An 18,165-nucleotide genomic window follows, 5' to 3' on the forward strand; every position below is an offset into this window, starting at 1 on the left:
GGTGGTGTGTGAAATTGTATCCTGGACCGACTATATCACTGTAATTTTTGATTAAAATTTACGAAAATATACCTAAAATAGTTCTTTATTTTTTGATGTATCATAAATCAACTTATGATTAATTGTTGAGTTCTGTGTAAAAAAAAAAAAATGTATAAGCAGGACTAATCCGTAGGTAACATTATACTGTAAAGCGGTTTTCATTTCCTGTTCGTTTTCTTCACACTTTATTAAAGAAAAACTTTTTTAGAAAGGCGCCGAACATTAATCGCACACACAAGAAAAATACTAGGCGCCGGCGCTGTTCGTTCGTATGCAACGAGATGTCGGTCACAAAGTCAGTCATCCACTTCGGATCGTTAAATTCCGCAATTGGATTCCCCTTAGTTTGCATGAACTGCAGTATTTCGCTCTTCAAGTCACTCCTTTAAGAACCTTCCCTCTGCTCAACCAACGCACATCACTATAATAAACCACATCGCCGTGATCCGCTTCGCACTCTTGGGTCAAAAACTCTTGGAATTGAACGATGATTCAATCCTCTTGCCCTAATAATGTTGACGACAGTCAATAACTTTCATAACATTTCAATAGTTCAAATCCAATAGTTTTCGCGCGCAAATTCTCCTGGTGGATTAAACAGTGGTAATGGACGAAATCTTTTCCAGTAGCCAAGAAAACGCTGCAGTGCCTTTCATCGTTCCCTTCATAGGTACGAGAACTAGCAGTTCTTTTGTCACATTGAATTGTTGATCAATGCCTTTGTCTCATAGTGCTTTTGATACTGACTCACGACAAATTAAACACACTGGCTAATCGTCGATCGGTGCAAAAAAGTACAAATTGGTCCACTTTTCATTAAAAACCCGACAAGAATCACTTGATTTACGCTTTTTACTCGTAGACGCCAGTGATGGAAGGTGAACCCAAAATATGATCAAAAATGGCCGTGTAACAGTTATTATCCACTGAATATGTCTCACAATGAAAAGTCTGGAAATATAAAACCACAATAGGCTATGTGACACGATGAACCTGCGTGCGCTTATACACGAATATCACTGTTTACGACTGTGGATCAGATCCTCTTTTATTTATATGAAAATAACGAAGTATCGAGAAGTATCTGGACGGCACTAGACAGCGCACTCGAACGAACTACTGCTTCAGCCATCTACCTGCGACGTTAGTACTAGTACTTAAGCACTGCTTGGCACTGGTAGATGGATGAAGAAGCATGTCTATTTAATATTTATTTTTATAGGCTTATAAGATGCTTTCCAGATTTGCAGCGTTCCTTGTAAATCTGGAAAGCATCTTACAATTCTAAATACCGCAGTATAGCTTAGTGGCCCGAGGACAATTTTAAAAAAGTCACTTTACATTAAAACGCGATTAAATAAAAAATAATTTCAATGAAGCTCTTAAACCAGGCATTCGTGACCTTTCCTACTTCGGTGGCCAAATTATTATTGTCTCCAAGTTAAGGGCCAGACCAAATTATTAAATAAAATAAATTAATATTAAATGAATTAAAATAAGTTGCTTCATATTTCATTTATTTATAATATAATGCTTTGGTATAAAGCTCTACATAAATTTCATAATATAATGAACGACATAACAATTTAATGTGAAGACTGGCCATTTACTTCAACTATGAGACTATCAATATTGACGTTAATATTACTTATTACGGTAATCGTATAGAATTTTTGAGGTTTTCGTCGGTTATTCTTGCCCGAAATTTTGATTTATTTTATTTCATCCTCGAAAAAAACTGTTCACACATACATATGCTGCCGAAAAGACAAATGATTTTTCTTGAAAAGGCGAGTAAATTTGTACATTTTTCTTCCACAAAATAAAATTTATAAAAAACCGTCAAAGCAAGTTGTTAAATTGTGATTTTAGCACTAAATCCGCCTGAAGCTCAATAAGTTCCATCTGTAAGTTTTCTGGCATATTATTTACATCAGCATCCATCGGACGAGCAAATATATAGCGAATTTGGAGTCTCTGTTTTTGAAGTCGGCAAACCTTGTATCAAATTGCTCTATCAGTGCCTTCACTTCATCTCCATAACAATTATATATCAGTGCCTTCACTTCATCTCCATAACAATTATATAAGGGATATTTTTATGAGTTGCTAGAGTAGGAAAATGCTAACAATTTTTAGCTCTTATCTGACTTTCCAACAATCTTAGCTTATTACAAAAAAGATTTGACATATCCAATGCAGTTCATGAACCGTCCTTGTTTTTGCAATTTAAGATTCAGTTCGTTTAGGTATCCAGTGACATCTACAAAGAATGCTAAATCACACATCCACTCATCATCTTTTACTTGGTTAATTGTGCTTCCTAATTTTATGTCCATAAAATCTGAAATGTCTTGTCTCAGATCATAAAATAGTTTTAACATTTTACCTTTGCTCAACTACCTCACTTCATAATAATAAGACACATCTTCATAATCTGAAAATAGGTCTGCCAAATACTCCTTAAATTGGCGGTGATTAAGTGCACGTGACTTAATAAAGTCAATACTGGCTACTACTACAACTTCCATAACATTTGTGAATTTAATCGATTTTGCACACAGATTTTGTTGGTGGATAATGCAGTGAAAATTTGTTAATTTTTCCGGATGGATCTGTAGTTCTATTGCTCTTTCATGATCTATTCCAATTAATCCCTTCTGTGCACCAACCATTGCAGGGGCCTCATCAGTGCATATGCCAGATAGCGAACTCCATTTAAGCCCAAATCTCTCGAAGATTGTGTTGACTGTGTCAAATATATCTTCACCAGTACTTTAACGGCCGAAGAACCAATAATTCTTGTGATGTTGAAATCCGCATCAACTCTTCGAATAAATATTGCTAGTTGTGCTGTATCGGAGGCATCGGTGCTGTCATCCAAAGTAATTGAAAATGCTTCCAATCTAACAATCCTCTTTTAAACTTTTTTTGATATCATCAGCCATAATTTCTATCCGTCGGACAACAATACGTCTCGACAAACGAATATTCTGGAAGTCGTGTTTCTTTTCAGGACATATTATACTTGCAACATCCAGTGGACATTCTTTGATAAATTCTCCTTCACCAAATGACTTAGAATGCTTAGCGATTTTTTCGCTTACCACAAAGCTGGCTTTGACAATGCTGTGGTGCTGCGTTCTTTGCTTGTTGAACATTTGCTGCTGGGTAGCCAAGTTCTTCAACTTCTGTATTTCATCTTTTCGTAGTTGTCCAATTTTGGGGTGATCCGTATATCTTGAAGTAAAGTGTCTCTTCAAGTTGTATTCTTTGTTGACGGATAAGGATTCGTTGCACAGCAAACATACAGGCAAACCTTTATTTACAAAAAAATAATCCTCCGTCTAGTTGTCTTGAAATTGACGATTCTCTGCATCTACTTTTTTTGCAATAACCCCTGACATTGTCCCAAATTTATAAGCGATATTCAGAACTGTCAAACCAAACTGTCTTCTACACCGCAGGCACTGAACAGAACACAACACCAACGCAAGTACCGAACTAACACGTCGCTAGTCAAAGTGAGAAAGAGACCTTGGTTGAAGAAAACATAGTGTGTTTTGCCGAAGTCATATGACGTCAGCTTAATGTGAGTTAGTAGAACACACCATGAATCAGACAAACTTCGCTGAAATAGATTAGGGCCGGATCCGATCCGTGGTTGTCCATATGTGCCTTAACCAATAATTTGGTGGAGATATGTAGATGATATCTTCATTGTATGGAACCACAACAAAGATGACTTAATTGATTTTCTCAAAAAAATCAACTCCTTTCACCATTCTATTAAATTTACTCTAGAACTTGAAAAACACAAACAACTACCGTTCTTAGACAGCTTAATTAAGAAGCAAGTTAACGGCCTTATGAACCTATCAGTCTACAGGAAACATACGAATACAGGACGTTATCTACATTTCAGCTCCTCACACCACATTTCTCACAAACTCAGCATAGTACACATACTAAAGAAAAGAGCTGTCTGCATTACAACAGATGAAAAGGACCTCCAAGATGAATTAACATTGATATCTAATAACCTCGCCTTGAATGGCTACCCACGAAGACTCGTCAACAAAATCATTTTCTCTGAGCCACCGAGAGAACGAGAAGACACTCGATATATTACAACAATCGCCATTCCATATATGTGAGCAGTATCTCTAACAAGCTCGCTAATCTCCTCAAACCACACAAAATAAGTGACATTCAAACCTATAGAAACAATTCGTAAATTACTACGATCTCCAAAAGATACCCATCCTTTCTATAAGTATGATGGAGTCTACAATATTCCATGCTCTTGTATACATTGGCCAGACTCTCGAAGTCTGGCCGATGTATACAAGTTACATCGGCCAGACTTCGAGAAGCCTCGAGATTAGACAGAAGGAACACATTGGTTATGTTAAAAATAACAGCCAAGACATATCAGGCCTGTCATCACATTTCTCCATAACCATATCATTGAGTGGGACAAAAGTTGTATCCCTTACATAAAAGAAAACTACCACTCTCGAATGTTTAAAGCAGCAGCTACAGATTAACCTTAACAGGAACCAGGGATTAATACTTTCAGAGATATGGAAAACCCTAATTAATCTCTGAACACACAAGAAATGAACTTTAATGCTAACTATAGAACATCCCTTAGCAACAACTAGTAAATCATGTGCATGTGATACATGTATTATTCCCGTTCAATGCTATTTTAGTTTGTAACTATAATTTTTAGAATTTACAGTTAAGATCTATTTTGTGATGTTTTAACCTCAGTGCTTGTACCCTGACAATGCCAACAGCTTAAGTTTGATGAAACTAGTCGGTATTAAAATACTTATCCGTTTACACTTGATCAATGTTCCCAAATAGCTATTTACATTTGTTCTGTGATCAAGAAAATACACGCTCATTATGTACATGAAAGAACATTTCTGTTCTATGTGTTTATCAGAACTTTCCAGCAGTGCCAAAAGAGGCACCTGCACACGTGCACAAAATGTAAAAAATAAAAATAAATAGATATAAAAGTCCGCTATTTTATATTGTATTTTTAAATTTCAGCAATAAACCACTTTAAACTTGGTAAAATTTAACTTGCTATTTTTACATTTTTGGGTTGGGAGTGGGGGGGGGGGGGGGCGCAAGTTACACTTGCCACAGGGGCTTCATACCCTTGTTACTCTGTTTTCCAGACCCCCCACCCCCTCATTAAAGAAAAAAATTGATAAAGGTTACAAAAGGAATTCATTTTTAATAAAAAAAAAATAAAATCTACCAATGAACTCCATCTCATATGCAAGGAACAAACTTTTCTGTATATCATATCACAGCAGTTGATCTCAGAGATCGACCGTCGTTTTGTTCCAGTTAACTGGAACAAAATGACAGTCTGGTATCGTTTTCTGTTTTAATTTTTTATGGAGAATCCATCATCATTGATTGGTCAACCTACACAGTGGAAGGAAAAATTTCAAATTTGACCTGAAGAGCTGCTGTGGGTTGCAGACTTTAGGAAATACATAAGATGGGAGACCGTTCCAGAAGGGAACATTCTCTCACTAAATGGATTCTGTAGACGAACTATTCATAGAACTTAATAGATATAAAACACCTCTGGTTTCCTTGGCTGTAATTCCAATAAAACCAAACCAGTCTTAAGCTGGGTGCTTAAGACTGGTTTGGTTTTATTGTAAGAAAAGGTGTGTTCAGCTGATTGGATCCAGGTGGGCTAAGGATGCCTACGTTCTCCCCAGTTGTTAAATATTGAAGATATCATGCATGCAGTGATAGATGAGGAAGACTCATCTAGCACTAAATGCATCCTTTGCTCTCATACTGTCAAGAGTGAGAACAGAGAACTTAAAACCCTAGTAAGATGAACACTGTGGTTCTTGAAGTATAAATAGAAGGGCCTGGGAGACAACAACAACGAAGAAACAATTGAGGTGGCAAGGTGTTGGATCGATCATTAATATAGACTGCTTCAGATGACATCAGAAGATTAGAAATAACTAGGAGAATAGTTTAGAGTTGGTCTGGAAAGATACTGTCACAAAGCTGAGGATTCTGCAAGCAGTTGTTTTTTTCAGCTGCAACATAAGATTGTGAAATTTGGAGCTAAATAACTTTGAGAGGAAAAAGGGTAGCTGAAAAAGAATATACTTTTGAAATGTGATTGTAGGAGGCTGTTGAGTCATACAAAGAAAGGCAAACAAACAAATTAGTTCTCGAAAGGACTCCTTAAGAGCAATGAACAGAAGAATGGCATCTCAGGATTCACTGGTGTAGAGAGTTAAACTGAGAAAGGTCAGGTATAGGGTCTCCTTGCAAAAGCTCATGTGGCACATTAATGTATGGAATGACCATATAACATTAGCTGATGTCTAATGAAATTATGGTTTGATTTTAATGGCAAAATTATGTAAAAAAAATTGTCTACAATACGAGGTGTGACAATTTAATACCTAGAATGCTCCGGTTAAAAACCTATGTTTGGAACTATACATTAGTGGCTACTATCACCTTTGAAGTGGTCCCCTTGTGCATTTATACACTGGTTTAGATGGTGTTCTCATTTTTCTAAACAGGCCCGGAACTATTTTTCTGGAATACTCGAGTTCCTTTATCACATTACGCCGTGATGTCAGAAAATCTTCATCCTTTTAGTGCAGTCTTTAATTTTGGAAACAGCCAGAAATCACAGGGAAACTCTCTCATGACGAGTGTACTATGGCGTGCCACATTGTCATGATGGATGATCCACTTGTCAGGCCACAATTCGGGTGTTTTTCTCAGACCAGAATCTTGTAATCCTTTCAGCATCTCTAAATAGCATTGTTGGTTGACCTTAGTTGACATTGTTAGTCCCTGTTCAATGAATTCATAGTGGATTATTCCCTTGTGATCAAAGAAACACATGCATGGTCTTGAATTGCGAACAGGACATGAGTGCTTTCTTTGGATGTGGAGAACTCAGGGTTTTCCACTGCATGCTCTGGCATTTTGTTTCGAGATCATACCGGAAGCATCAGGTTTCGTCACCCATAATTACTCTCGGAAACATTTGCTTATTTGCAGAAAGATCAGTTGCAACTTGAACCTGCCACTGCTTCTGTTCATCTGTCAAGATCCAAGGAACAAACTTTGCAGAAATCTTTCAAATAGCCAATTCTTCAGTTAAAATTACCCTGACTGTTTCTCGATTCCTTTGTAATTCACCAGCCATTAATCGCACACTTAATCATCTGTCATACCATACCAAATTTCGCACTCTGTTCACATTTGTGTCCATCATTTTTGTTTTTGGCTGCCCACTTCTGGGGTCATTGTTCACATCTTCTTGCTCACCTTTGAATCTTTTATACCACTGAAAGACAACGGACTTTGTCAGAGCATCCACACCATCATCAAATTTCCAGTCATATGCTACTTTCAACAGCTCCAATGTCTTAGTAGCAGTTTTGCTGATTTTCACACAAAATTTGATGTTAACACGCTGCTCCAAATTTTGATCACACATTTTTATGCCAAAGTTTACATGCAGATCTCTATTGTTTTTGCAACAGCCAACTAGCAAATGACTTTATCAGTTTGAGGTTTATGCACGTATTAGTTAAAAGATGTACAAACATGATTATTCACGCGACTCCAACCAAATCACCACACTGGCGGCACTATGTGGCCATTCCGGGAATTAAATTGTCATACCTTGCACATATACAAAACTGTCACGACAATGAATGAGGTCACTATAATATAATTCTGTTATGAAACACACTTGGCAATTTTGATTATTCTTTCAAATGTTTGTTAACAAGCAACAAATATCTTTAAAAAAAAAAAAAAAGCATTATTTTCGGCTTTTAATAAATTTCTGGGCTAAAATTTGATTCCACACAGAATATGTACAGTATTTATTTTTATATGTATTTGCAATTGTAATAGTGCAGTTTTATAATTTGACTTGCTTTCTTCTTCTTTGGCTACTTCTCAGCAGATTTACTTAATGCTGCAATGGATAAAAAGATCAAGCTTGTAAATACCATAAATCAGTTATTTATGCATTCCCAACATCTCCCTTTCTTATTCCAGTATAGTTACTTTCACACATCACAATGTTCTTATTCCATGTTATATAATATAAAACATTATATTGTTAATATCATTAGAATATCATAAGTTGCTGTGAGAAGCAAGCGGAATGTGCAAGTGGGGAGGAGGATGAAACCTGTAAACATATATACACAATAACAATATATGTAATAAATAATAAAGACATTACTCAGGGTGCTACTTTAGAACACAAAAAGAAACTAAAGCCGCTGTACAAGATTTAATAATTTTCCGAACAATGACACGTTACATAAGATATACAGTGTGTATACACACACACATACGCAAACAAATATTATTTTTTTCTTCCCCTGAATGGTTTTTTATTTGGAACAAAGAGGGGTATTTTCAGTTCAGCCACTTTTGCAGTAAATGTAGTGTCTATCTTCTTGTTGGAAATATGACATCCTAAAGTGTATGCTATGGTTATAATCCTGTTAATTATGAAAAACAAATAATAACACATTAAAAACTGATTAAAAAAGCAGTGTGTCACTTCCATTCAATAAATCAAATCAAAGAATTTAGAGATGTGCATAACTTTCCAGATGAGGGTGGCATCTAATTGTTATATTTAAAACATGCAACACAATATGATCTTGTTGATTAACAGAATACATAACAAAAAAGCAATGATATGATTATGACTGAGCATTATTAAGCATAAGTAATAATTTTATTCAATTAATCTGTAATATGATTTTTGAATAAAATCTGATTTTATTCTTAAGCTCAAACTGAGTTAATATAAAATCTAAACCAGCCTTTTAGCGATGCACTGGGCCATAATCTAGTATGACTGGAGACCAGACTTGACATTAAGTGCACCATAACTAAATGTGTTTGGTATCAGGAGTCTGGAAAAACTAATAACTGGTATGAGACCTAACACAGAGTCAGGGAAACTAATTATAAAGGGGGGAACAGTGTGAATGTGAGCATAAGTGCGACAATATTACATAATGTTAATGATGCCAATGGACTTTGTCATGGAAATGCTGACGAGGAGAGAACAGTTTCGGGTTTGTGTTCGTCCGGTTCGGACCCATCAAGTGTGTGCAAAGAAGTCTACATGTGTAAGACATTAGAGAACAGAGATTTGCAAGTTGTCCAACTGTGTCAGGCAGACTGCAGACAAGACAATACAAAAGAACAAGCAGGTAGATTATTATGTGTATACACGAATGCTAGGAGTATCAGAAACAAAGGGATAGAGTTTGTTGTTTTCGTCAATATGTTGCAACCTCAAATTGTAGGTATTAGTGAGACCTGGCTATCGGAATCAAACATACTAACTGGTATCGAGTGTCAAGGGTACAATATTTTAAGAAAGGATAAAGAGGAGGGAGTGTGTTGCTAATGATATCAAATGACTTGAATCCTATGATTGTAATACTGCTACTAACAATATTTCATGTGGCACTGAGTTTGAAGCCACCTGGTGTGAGGTGGAATCTAACAAGATCAATTATATAGTGGGGTGTTGTTACAGACCTGGTGGATAGGATGCTAGTGATGAAGAAATGCATTACCAAATAGAAAAGATGAGCACGAAAAGAGTAATCATAATGGGAGACTTTAATTATCCAAATATTGATTGGGTAGCAGTAGAATTTCAAGAGAAGAATGAAAATGCATTTATTGAGCTGTTGCAAGACAATTTCTTCAAGCAGCATGTGACAGAAGGAAGAACTTGAGGTCAAAGAGTGTTAGATTTGATTATAGTGTCAGAGGGCGATTCGGTTAAAGACGTAACTATTCTGTTCCCAGTTGGTGACTGATCATGAGGTACTCACTTGGGAAGTGACTAAGTTTATGAACGTTCCATTCAGAAAAGGTTACATGCTGAAGTACAAAGCAGGAAATTATGACCAACTGAGGAGTAGACCGAGTTCAGTGAAATGGGAAATGGTTGCTGGATGGAAAGAATATCGACAGTGCACGAGAGGTGTTTAAACAATATTTGAATGATGCAATATCAGAATGTGTCCCGAGAGTTTGAAGAATATATAGAGTAGGAGTCAAATGGATGTGTAATCTTATTATGCAAGAAATTTGTAAGAAAAGGACGATGTGGAAGGATTACCGTTTGCATAAGGATGAAATCCGTTATGAACGTTATAAGCAGCAGGCTAGAATAGTCACAACTGTTGTACGTAAAGCAAAGTTCTGAGTATGAAAAGAAACTGGCTCTGCGTGCTAAAGACAATCCACAAGAGTTATATCGATATGCTGCAAGTAAAAGAAAAAATGAATATGAAAGAATAACTCTTATAAATCCAGATGGTATGAGGATTACAGACACAGAAGAGGTTGTTCAGTTAATGAGTGCCCATTTTGTTAAAAGCTATCAACCTGGTGAACACAACATTGAGCTCACTGTTACCTCTTTACTAGATGAAGAAATGCAGGTGTGTGAGGCTGAGGTTTTAGAGCTGTTGCACAAATTGAATAAGAATTCAGCAATAGGGACTATAGGATCAACAGGTATACCTGTTGGTATACAACATGCCTATAGAATCAACAGGTAAAACATGCTGGCTTGGACGTCGCCCAGATCAACAAGCGATCGGGGTTGGATCGAAAAGTGGGATACCGAAAGGAAACAGAAACTAACAGAACTGTTATCAGCAGGAACGTGTGGACACTCTGAATGTCAGGAAAATTAGAATTACTTCGCGAGGAAATGAAGAGATATTGGTGTGATATACTAGGATTGGCAGAGATGCAATGGACATCATCTGGAGAAATCAATGGATTCGAAGTAATATGGTCAGGACATGACACCAAGCATGAAGCAGGAGTTGGCTTCCTTCTTAACAAAAGAGCTCGAGAGGCACTAGTAGGCTACAAACCAGTCAATGAACGAATCATAGTAGCAAGATTTCAGGCAAAACCATTTAACATATCAATAGTCCAGATATATGCACCCACATCTGACAGAACAGATGAGGATATCGTCTTATTTTACAAAGATCTGACAGAGACAATAGAAACAATACCAAAGCAAGATGTGCTAATTATTGAAGGAAATTGGAATGCCAAAGTTGGAAGAGATAATGATGTTTGGGAAAGAGTCATGGGAAAATATAGTTTTGAAGAAAGAAATGAACGAGGTGAAAAATTGTTAGAATTTGCTGTGGACCACAAGATGATCCGTAACACAAGATTCCAACAAAAGGAGTGTAGAAAATGGACGTGGCGATCAAACGATGGGAAAACCAAGAACATGATTGATATGATTACAATTAAAAGAAGATGGATAACGTCAGTACAGCAGTGTCAAACTTTTCAAAGAGTGGATATAGACTCGGACCACAGTTTAGTGATTGCAAAAATCAAGTTGAAATTAAAAAAGAAATATAAACCCCAACATGAATAGAAGAGATACAGCAAGAATAAGTGAAGCAGAAATAGGAAGAATGTACATAACAGTGCTAGAAGAGAAACTTAAGTGTGGAGGAAAAAAAAAACTCTAATCTAAGAGTGAAAAGAGTAATGAAAGCGATAGAAGTTGCAATTGAAGAAAGAGTACCAGAAGAAGAGAAGATCAAGAAGAAATGGATGAGACAAGAAACACTGAAGTTAGCACAGGAGAAAAGAATGTTGAAGATAAGAACAAATAGAGGAGCAATATAGAAGAAAGTGTAATGAGGTGAAAAAAGCAGTCAGAATGGATAAGATGAAATGGTTAGAAGCCCAATTCAACAATATAGAACAGTACTATAGAGAGCATAAAACAAGGGAGGTATACAAAATGATCAGAACCATTAATAGAAAGTGGCAACCAAAACAGACCAGAATTAAAGATGAAAAAGTCAAAAGTATTGATGAATAAAGAAAAAATTTTACAGTGGTGGACAAGATACTGTCCATCACTGTACAATTAGTGTACTGTACTGTAGTGAGTTATATGAAGAAAAACTAGAGTTAGATAGCGTTGGGAAACTGACTGAAGAATTGAAGCAGATATACCAACCAGGTAATGAGCATGATACGGATATTTCAAGAGGAGAGGTAGAAAAAGCAATAGGATGGTAAAACACAATAAGAGTCCTGGTAACGATAACATCACTGGAGAAATGATTAAATATGGTATAGAAAGAAGGGAAAATGCCAGAGGAGTGGGTGAAATCAATATTAGTGACATTATAGAAGGAAGGAAATAAGTTAGAATGTAAAAATTATAGAACAATTGCCGTGACAAGTTACCTTGATAAAGTGGTGATGATGACATTGACAGAAAGATTGAGAACACAATTGGAAGCATACCTTGCAGATGAGCAAGCAGGATTTAAGAAGAATAGAACTACAATTCAAAAGATTTTGACAATGAGGTTAATAGCAGAGAAAGCTAGGAGAAAAAAACAAAAACATATATACTTGCTTTGTTGATTTTCAGAAAGCATTTGGCAGTATTGTTCAGAAAGTGACATTAGCAGTTCTGGAATCCTATGGAATTGATAAAAAACTAATAGCTATATTAAAAGATGTTTATCAGAATGCAGTTACAGCAGTTAGAAAAGGTGATGATTTGAGGACATGGTTTATAACAAGCAGAGGTACTAGATAGGGGGATCCAATATCATCAAGCATGTTCATCGCACATTTAGAAAGAGCAATGGACAAACTGAAGGAAGATGCAAAAGGAATATCTGTATATGGAATGAGAATTAACAATCTGAGATTTGCAGATGACATTGTTATTATTGAAGAAGATGAAAGAGAACTACAAAAAACACTGAAAATGTTAAATGAGGAAGGGAAGAGATTTGGAGACTTGTTATGAACTTGGAAAAAACAAAGACAATGGTATCTGGTGAGAAGAACATGAAACAAAAGACACAAGTGGATGGAATTGATATAGAAAATGTAGAACAATTTACATATTTGGGAAGTAAAATGACGTATGATTTGGACTGTAAAAAAGAAATAAAGATCAGGATTGCAAAGGGAAGAACAAATCTGAAGGCCATGGATAACATCTGGAAAAGTAAAGTGATCAGCCTGCAAACATGCATCTTGAGCAGTGTACTGTATGGATCTGAAACATGGGTAATAAATAAGGAATCAAGAAAAAGAATTTTGGCATTTGAAAGAACTTGTTGCAGGAAGATTCTAAGAATAGGATGGGTACAGAAAATCACAAATGAAGAGCTCTATCAGAAGATACAACCAAAAGAGAATCTAATGCAGAAGATTATAAAACAGAAGTGCAAATTATTTGGACACATCTGTAGAATGAGTGAGGAAGATAAAGACATCTGGTATTTTGGATGGTTTAAACAGAAGAGATAGATCATACAGAGAATGGATAGTAGATATAAAGGAGTAGTGTGGAATGGGTGTACAGAAACTGCAACACTGTGCACTGGACAAAGAAAGGTGTAAGAAGATAGTGAAGGAGGCATCGGACACCAATGGACAGCGAGCCCATGGTTCGTGATGATGAATAGGGACTGATGGAATATCAGCACGTGTGCTAAAAGAGTGTTCAGCTGAACTGGCCATTCCTTTGACCAGGCTGTTATGCGTCTCAGAACAGGGAAGTTAATTAATGGTAATTCCATTCCATAAGGGTGGTGCAAAGACCGATGTATCCAACCATCGACCAATTAGTATCTCAGGACTGGTGGTGAAGATTTTGGAAAAGTTGGTTAGGCTCGCATTCAGAAATGGGTTGACAGTGAATCTCTACTTTGCAATGAACAACATGAGTTTACTAAGGGAAGGTCATGTCTTAGCAACTTGCTCACATTCTATAACAATGTTACCATTGAACTAGACAAAGGGAATGGACATACCATGATACTTTTGGATTTTGCTAAGGCTTTTGAGAGAATACAGCATGGTGGACTGTTGCATAAATTGGAGAAAATGAGTTTTGGTTATAGATTATTAGCATGGATAAGAGGATGGCTTTCTGATGGATATCAAAAAGTGGTATACGGGAGGGGATGCGAGTCTGCAAGATTTAAGGTAACAAGTGGTGTACCACAAGGATCAGTACTTGGTTCACTGTTATTCAATCTGTACATTAATGATACTGGGAAGGATTTGACAAGCGACATACAGCTATTTGCTGATGATGCAGAGATAGGTAGGGTAATCAGGAATGCTGCTGATATGCAGTACTTGCAGAATGATTCGAATAGGCTGGAATTGCGGGCATGGGAAAATGGGTGTCAGTTCAATGTGAGTAAATGTAAAGTCATTCACTTTGTCATGATTAGATATCTAATGTTGCATTATATTGGTGGGATTAGGCTAGAAGAAACTGATCAGGTTTCTTGGATCTTAGAGTTTTCGTAAACAGGAAGTTGAAGTTCAAGGGTCATATAGCAAAAATTGTAAATACAACTCAAACGGTAATTGCAATGCTGAAACGAACATTCACATGTAAAGATGAGGATGTTATTTTGCCTCTTTACAAGGCCTTGATAAGACCTCACTTGGACTATTGTGTGCAGGTCTGGTCTCTTGGTTTCTGTTGCAATTCTGATATATTGGAGAGAGTAAAAATGGAGAGTGTTAAAAATGATATCAGGATTGTCGAATACTGATTATGAAGACAGATTGAGAATTTGTAGACCGCAGACACTAGCAAACAGGAGAAAGAGGGGTGATATGATTGAGACTTACAAACTTCTGCAAGAATCATACAAGATTTCAATTGATGGAATTTTTCAATTTATGGAGGGTGGGGAAAGAATGAGAGGGCAATTAACACCCCAAGATCCCTAGCCTCATCAGTTTCTTCTAGCCTAATCCCACCAAAATAATACAACATTGGATATCTCATCATGCCGAAGTGAATGACTTTACATTTACTCACATTGAATCCTTTATCCAAGTGCATACCATCTAGACATAAAGGCAGCCAAGAAGGGTGTGAGGGCTAGATTTTTCTATCAGTGGGTGGTGCGTGATTGGAATGGATTGCCCTTGGATGTTGTGAGTGCAAGCACTGTGAATGAATTCAAGAATAAGTATGATAGCTAATGTGTAGTAAGTGGCCTTCCTCGATGAGTCTCTGACTCCCTGGAGGTCTCTCTTAATAATAATAACTTTTTTTTTTTTTTTGCATAAAACTTCCTTTAGTTAAAACAGTAATTTTTTGTGCTTCTATATTCACCCATTACCAAATGCTTTCGATCCAAGTGTATACATCATATACACTTGTAATTTCTACGTTAAATTTAGGCTCCACTTTCACACCTGATTCAGCCATTTCAGATTATTCCAAAGAAGCATTAGCTCATCTCAACTGTTTCCATTGTAACCAAATTTGCATCAGTAATGAAGAGAGAAAAATTAACTTTATAAATTGTAAAGGAACCATGTCATTAATATATTAAATGGTCTTGAACTGAATCTTGATTAAAAAAAAGTTGACATCTAGACAAAGAAAACTTGGCTTACCTGACAAGGTATTTTTCAGCAATGCACATAAGTGACATGAACACTTATGCATCACTCTTCTATATAATCACCATTTGTCAGACACACTAATTCCATTACCAAAACATGTTTGAGTGGTCAGATAGTAAAACTCACTATTTATTCAATGGAAAGACTGTGGGTTTGAATTCTAAAAGCTTGTTGTGAATGAGCATGGCAAGATAGTTCCGAGAAAGATTAGTGGAGTGAAAAGATGGCACCAATGGCAGTATCACATTAAAAATGGGGATATTAGGAAAGAGCGTGCCATTGTTGTTAGCATTCAGGAATTTGTTAGTAGAGCTAATCTAAGATAGTATGGTCCCTTAAACAGAATGGGAGAGTAAAGATTAGCAAAACAAGTGTTCTTTGTCAAGTTGGCAGGGAAAAGACCTAGAGGATAACCGAGATGTAGATGGATTGCTGCAGTAGACAGTGCCTTAAAACACAGAAATATAAGATCTGATAATATTGGAATCTTGACAGAGTACAGATTAATTTGGACTGACTCAGAATGACCTGCAATCTCTCCTGGCATAACCACATTTTAATTATAGCTTCTGCAGCAGCCAAAAAAATTTTGTGTACTTTTTCACACAAGACACTACTTCACACTTCTATACAAAGCCCATATCCGTTTAGCCATTAGTTTCTACCTTGTGCCTCTTCCAGATACTTTCATGGACAGTGCTCTGCTGAACTGGCCACTATCATTCCTCCAAAATCATTAAAACAAGAGCCACTGCTAACAAACACCCCTTTACTGTCCATCTTGAAATTATCATCATCAGCAGCAGTGAATCAGCCATTGTTGATTCACTGTTGGATGGAGATCTTTCCAAGATTACTCCAAAAAAACCGTCTGTCCATGGCTCTCCTTTCCCATGTCACTCCTGCAAATCTGATGATACCACCAATCCACAGTGATTTAGGTCGGCTTCGTAGTTGTTTTTCCTCTCATGGAATCCAATCCAGTACTTCTTTTATCCATTCTCAATCTTGACTTTGAGCAATATGCCAGGCCCATTGCCACTTCAGATGTTTCACGCTTCCTATGAAGTCAGAGACTTTGGTTTGGTTTCTTATCCACGTATTCTTTTTGTGACCCAGTCTTGTGATACCAAGCATACTTCTTTCCATACTAAATTGTGTTGTTCTTAATTTTTGAATTTCCTCTGCCTTTAGTGTCCTTGGCATCGGTTCAAAGAACCTCTATGCATACAATTTCCTTTGATGTTTTTGGAAGAGTATTCATGGAGACAATGCTTATGTAATTACTACTTCCTCCAAATTAATTTGTCCAATTGCTGTTAGATCTTATATTTTGTAGGGCACTTCTGACTGCATTAACCCAGTTAAGTTCCTTCCTGATATTTTTAATATCATTCTGCCATTAATGACATTCGTTCATTTCCTAAATTTTCTCAGGACTCTCAACATCTGTGATCTCAGTGTCTTTGACCGTGTTTTTTTTTTTTTTTTTTCTTTTCCTAATCTATATCTAGATCAACAAGTTAAAATCAGTTTAAACTCTGTCTTGTACACTGCTAGTTTAAGTTTTGGCTAATTTGTCTCTTATTCCATATATATTTATTTAACTGACTCCCTTATAGAATGCAATTGATGGTTTCCAGGTTCTTGCCTATTTTAGGTTTTGTCTTTTTAATGTTGATTTTCATGCCAATTTTGTTACAGCAGTTATTCAATTTAGTTAACAAATCCTGAAGATTTGCAATTGATTTATTTAGGAGAATAACATCAACTGCATGAAATAAAAAGCTAAGATGAACATTCTAATTTTGATATCAGGTTTAATGCCACTTTTTGCATAATGCGATCTATACAGATGATAAATGAGACAGAGAGAGGAGACACTGTGCATCTTTGTCTTATACCTGATTTATTTGACATCAAATGATCTTCCTGTATTTAACTTCCTAACTTTGACTTACAACAAATATGAACTGCTCTGTATAAAATTCCATTTACTCATTAAAATTGATTATTTTGAAGACTTCTGGTATCTTTTCATATCCATTTTCCAGATCTACAAAACAGACATTCTTATTATATTCCCATGATTTCTAAACCATTTGTCATAAAGTGATACTTTGAAAATCACGAGAAACAAAGATCTCTATCTAAATTTTGTAGATCCTTTTTATAAAGACATAGTTACTGTGCAGTGAAACCTACATTGTTTTGTGAAGATGGAGAGTGTGTCCACAGGAGAAGAAAAAGAACCAGTATGCTAGACCAAATTAAAGTATTTAAGGATGCGTGTAAAGCTTCAAGGCAAAACAAAGTTTCTTGGAAGGGATAAGATTAGTTACACTACCATGAGAATATTTATCCTGGCAAACCAGTTAAGGAAAGGGATATTCTGCCGAAATCTGGAGAAAAGCATCATAAATTACATAATCTGTGGAAAGATACTCTTGTTCTTCTAAATTCACTATAGCAAACTTATTCTTTGATTTACATGTTTGTCATGAGCTGATATTATAACCTTCATTTTCACAGCACAGTGAAAGTAGATGCTTATCTAATAAAAAAATATGTAAT

General features: G+C 36.2%; 1 protein-coding gene across 1 annotated transcript in view; it reads right to left on the reverse strand.

Annotated features, from left to right (window-relative positions):
• Positions 1-8,365: 8,365 nt before the first annotated feature.
• Polr1E (RNA polymerase I subunit E) overlaps positions 8,366-18,165 on the reverse strand; it is a 145,576-nt gene continuing 135,776 nt past the window's right edge. The window contains exon 12 of the mRNA XM_090410465.1: positions 8,366-8,594. Within this exon, the coding sequence (XP_090266591.1) occupies positions 8,456-8,594 (139 nt within the window). The 3' untranslated portion in view covers positions 8,366-8,455. The remainder of the gene's footprint in view (positions 8,595-18,165) is intronic.

This window comes from Typopeltis vanoorti, chromosome 20 (assembly GCF_054136105.1).
Source record: "Typopeltis vanoorti isolate ZY-2024b chromosome 20, IOZ_Tvanoo_1.0, whole genome shotgun sequence".
NCBI classification, from domain to species: domain Eukaryota; kingdom Metazoa; phylum Arthropoda; class Arachnida; order Uropygi; family Thelyphonidae; genus Typopeltis; species Typopeltis vanoorti.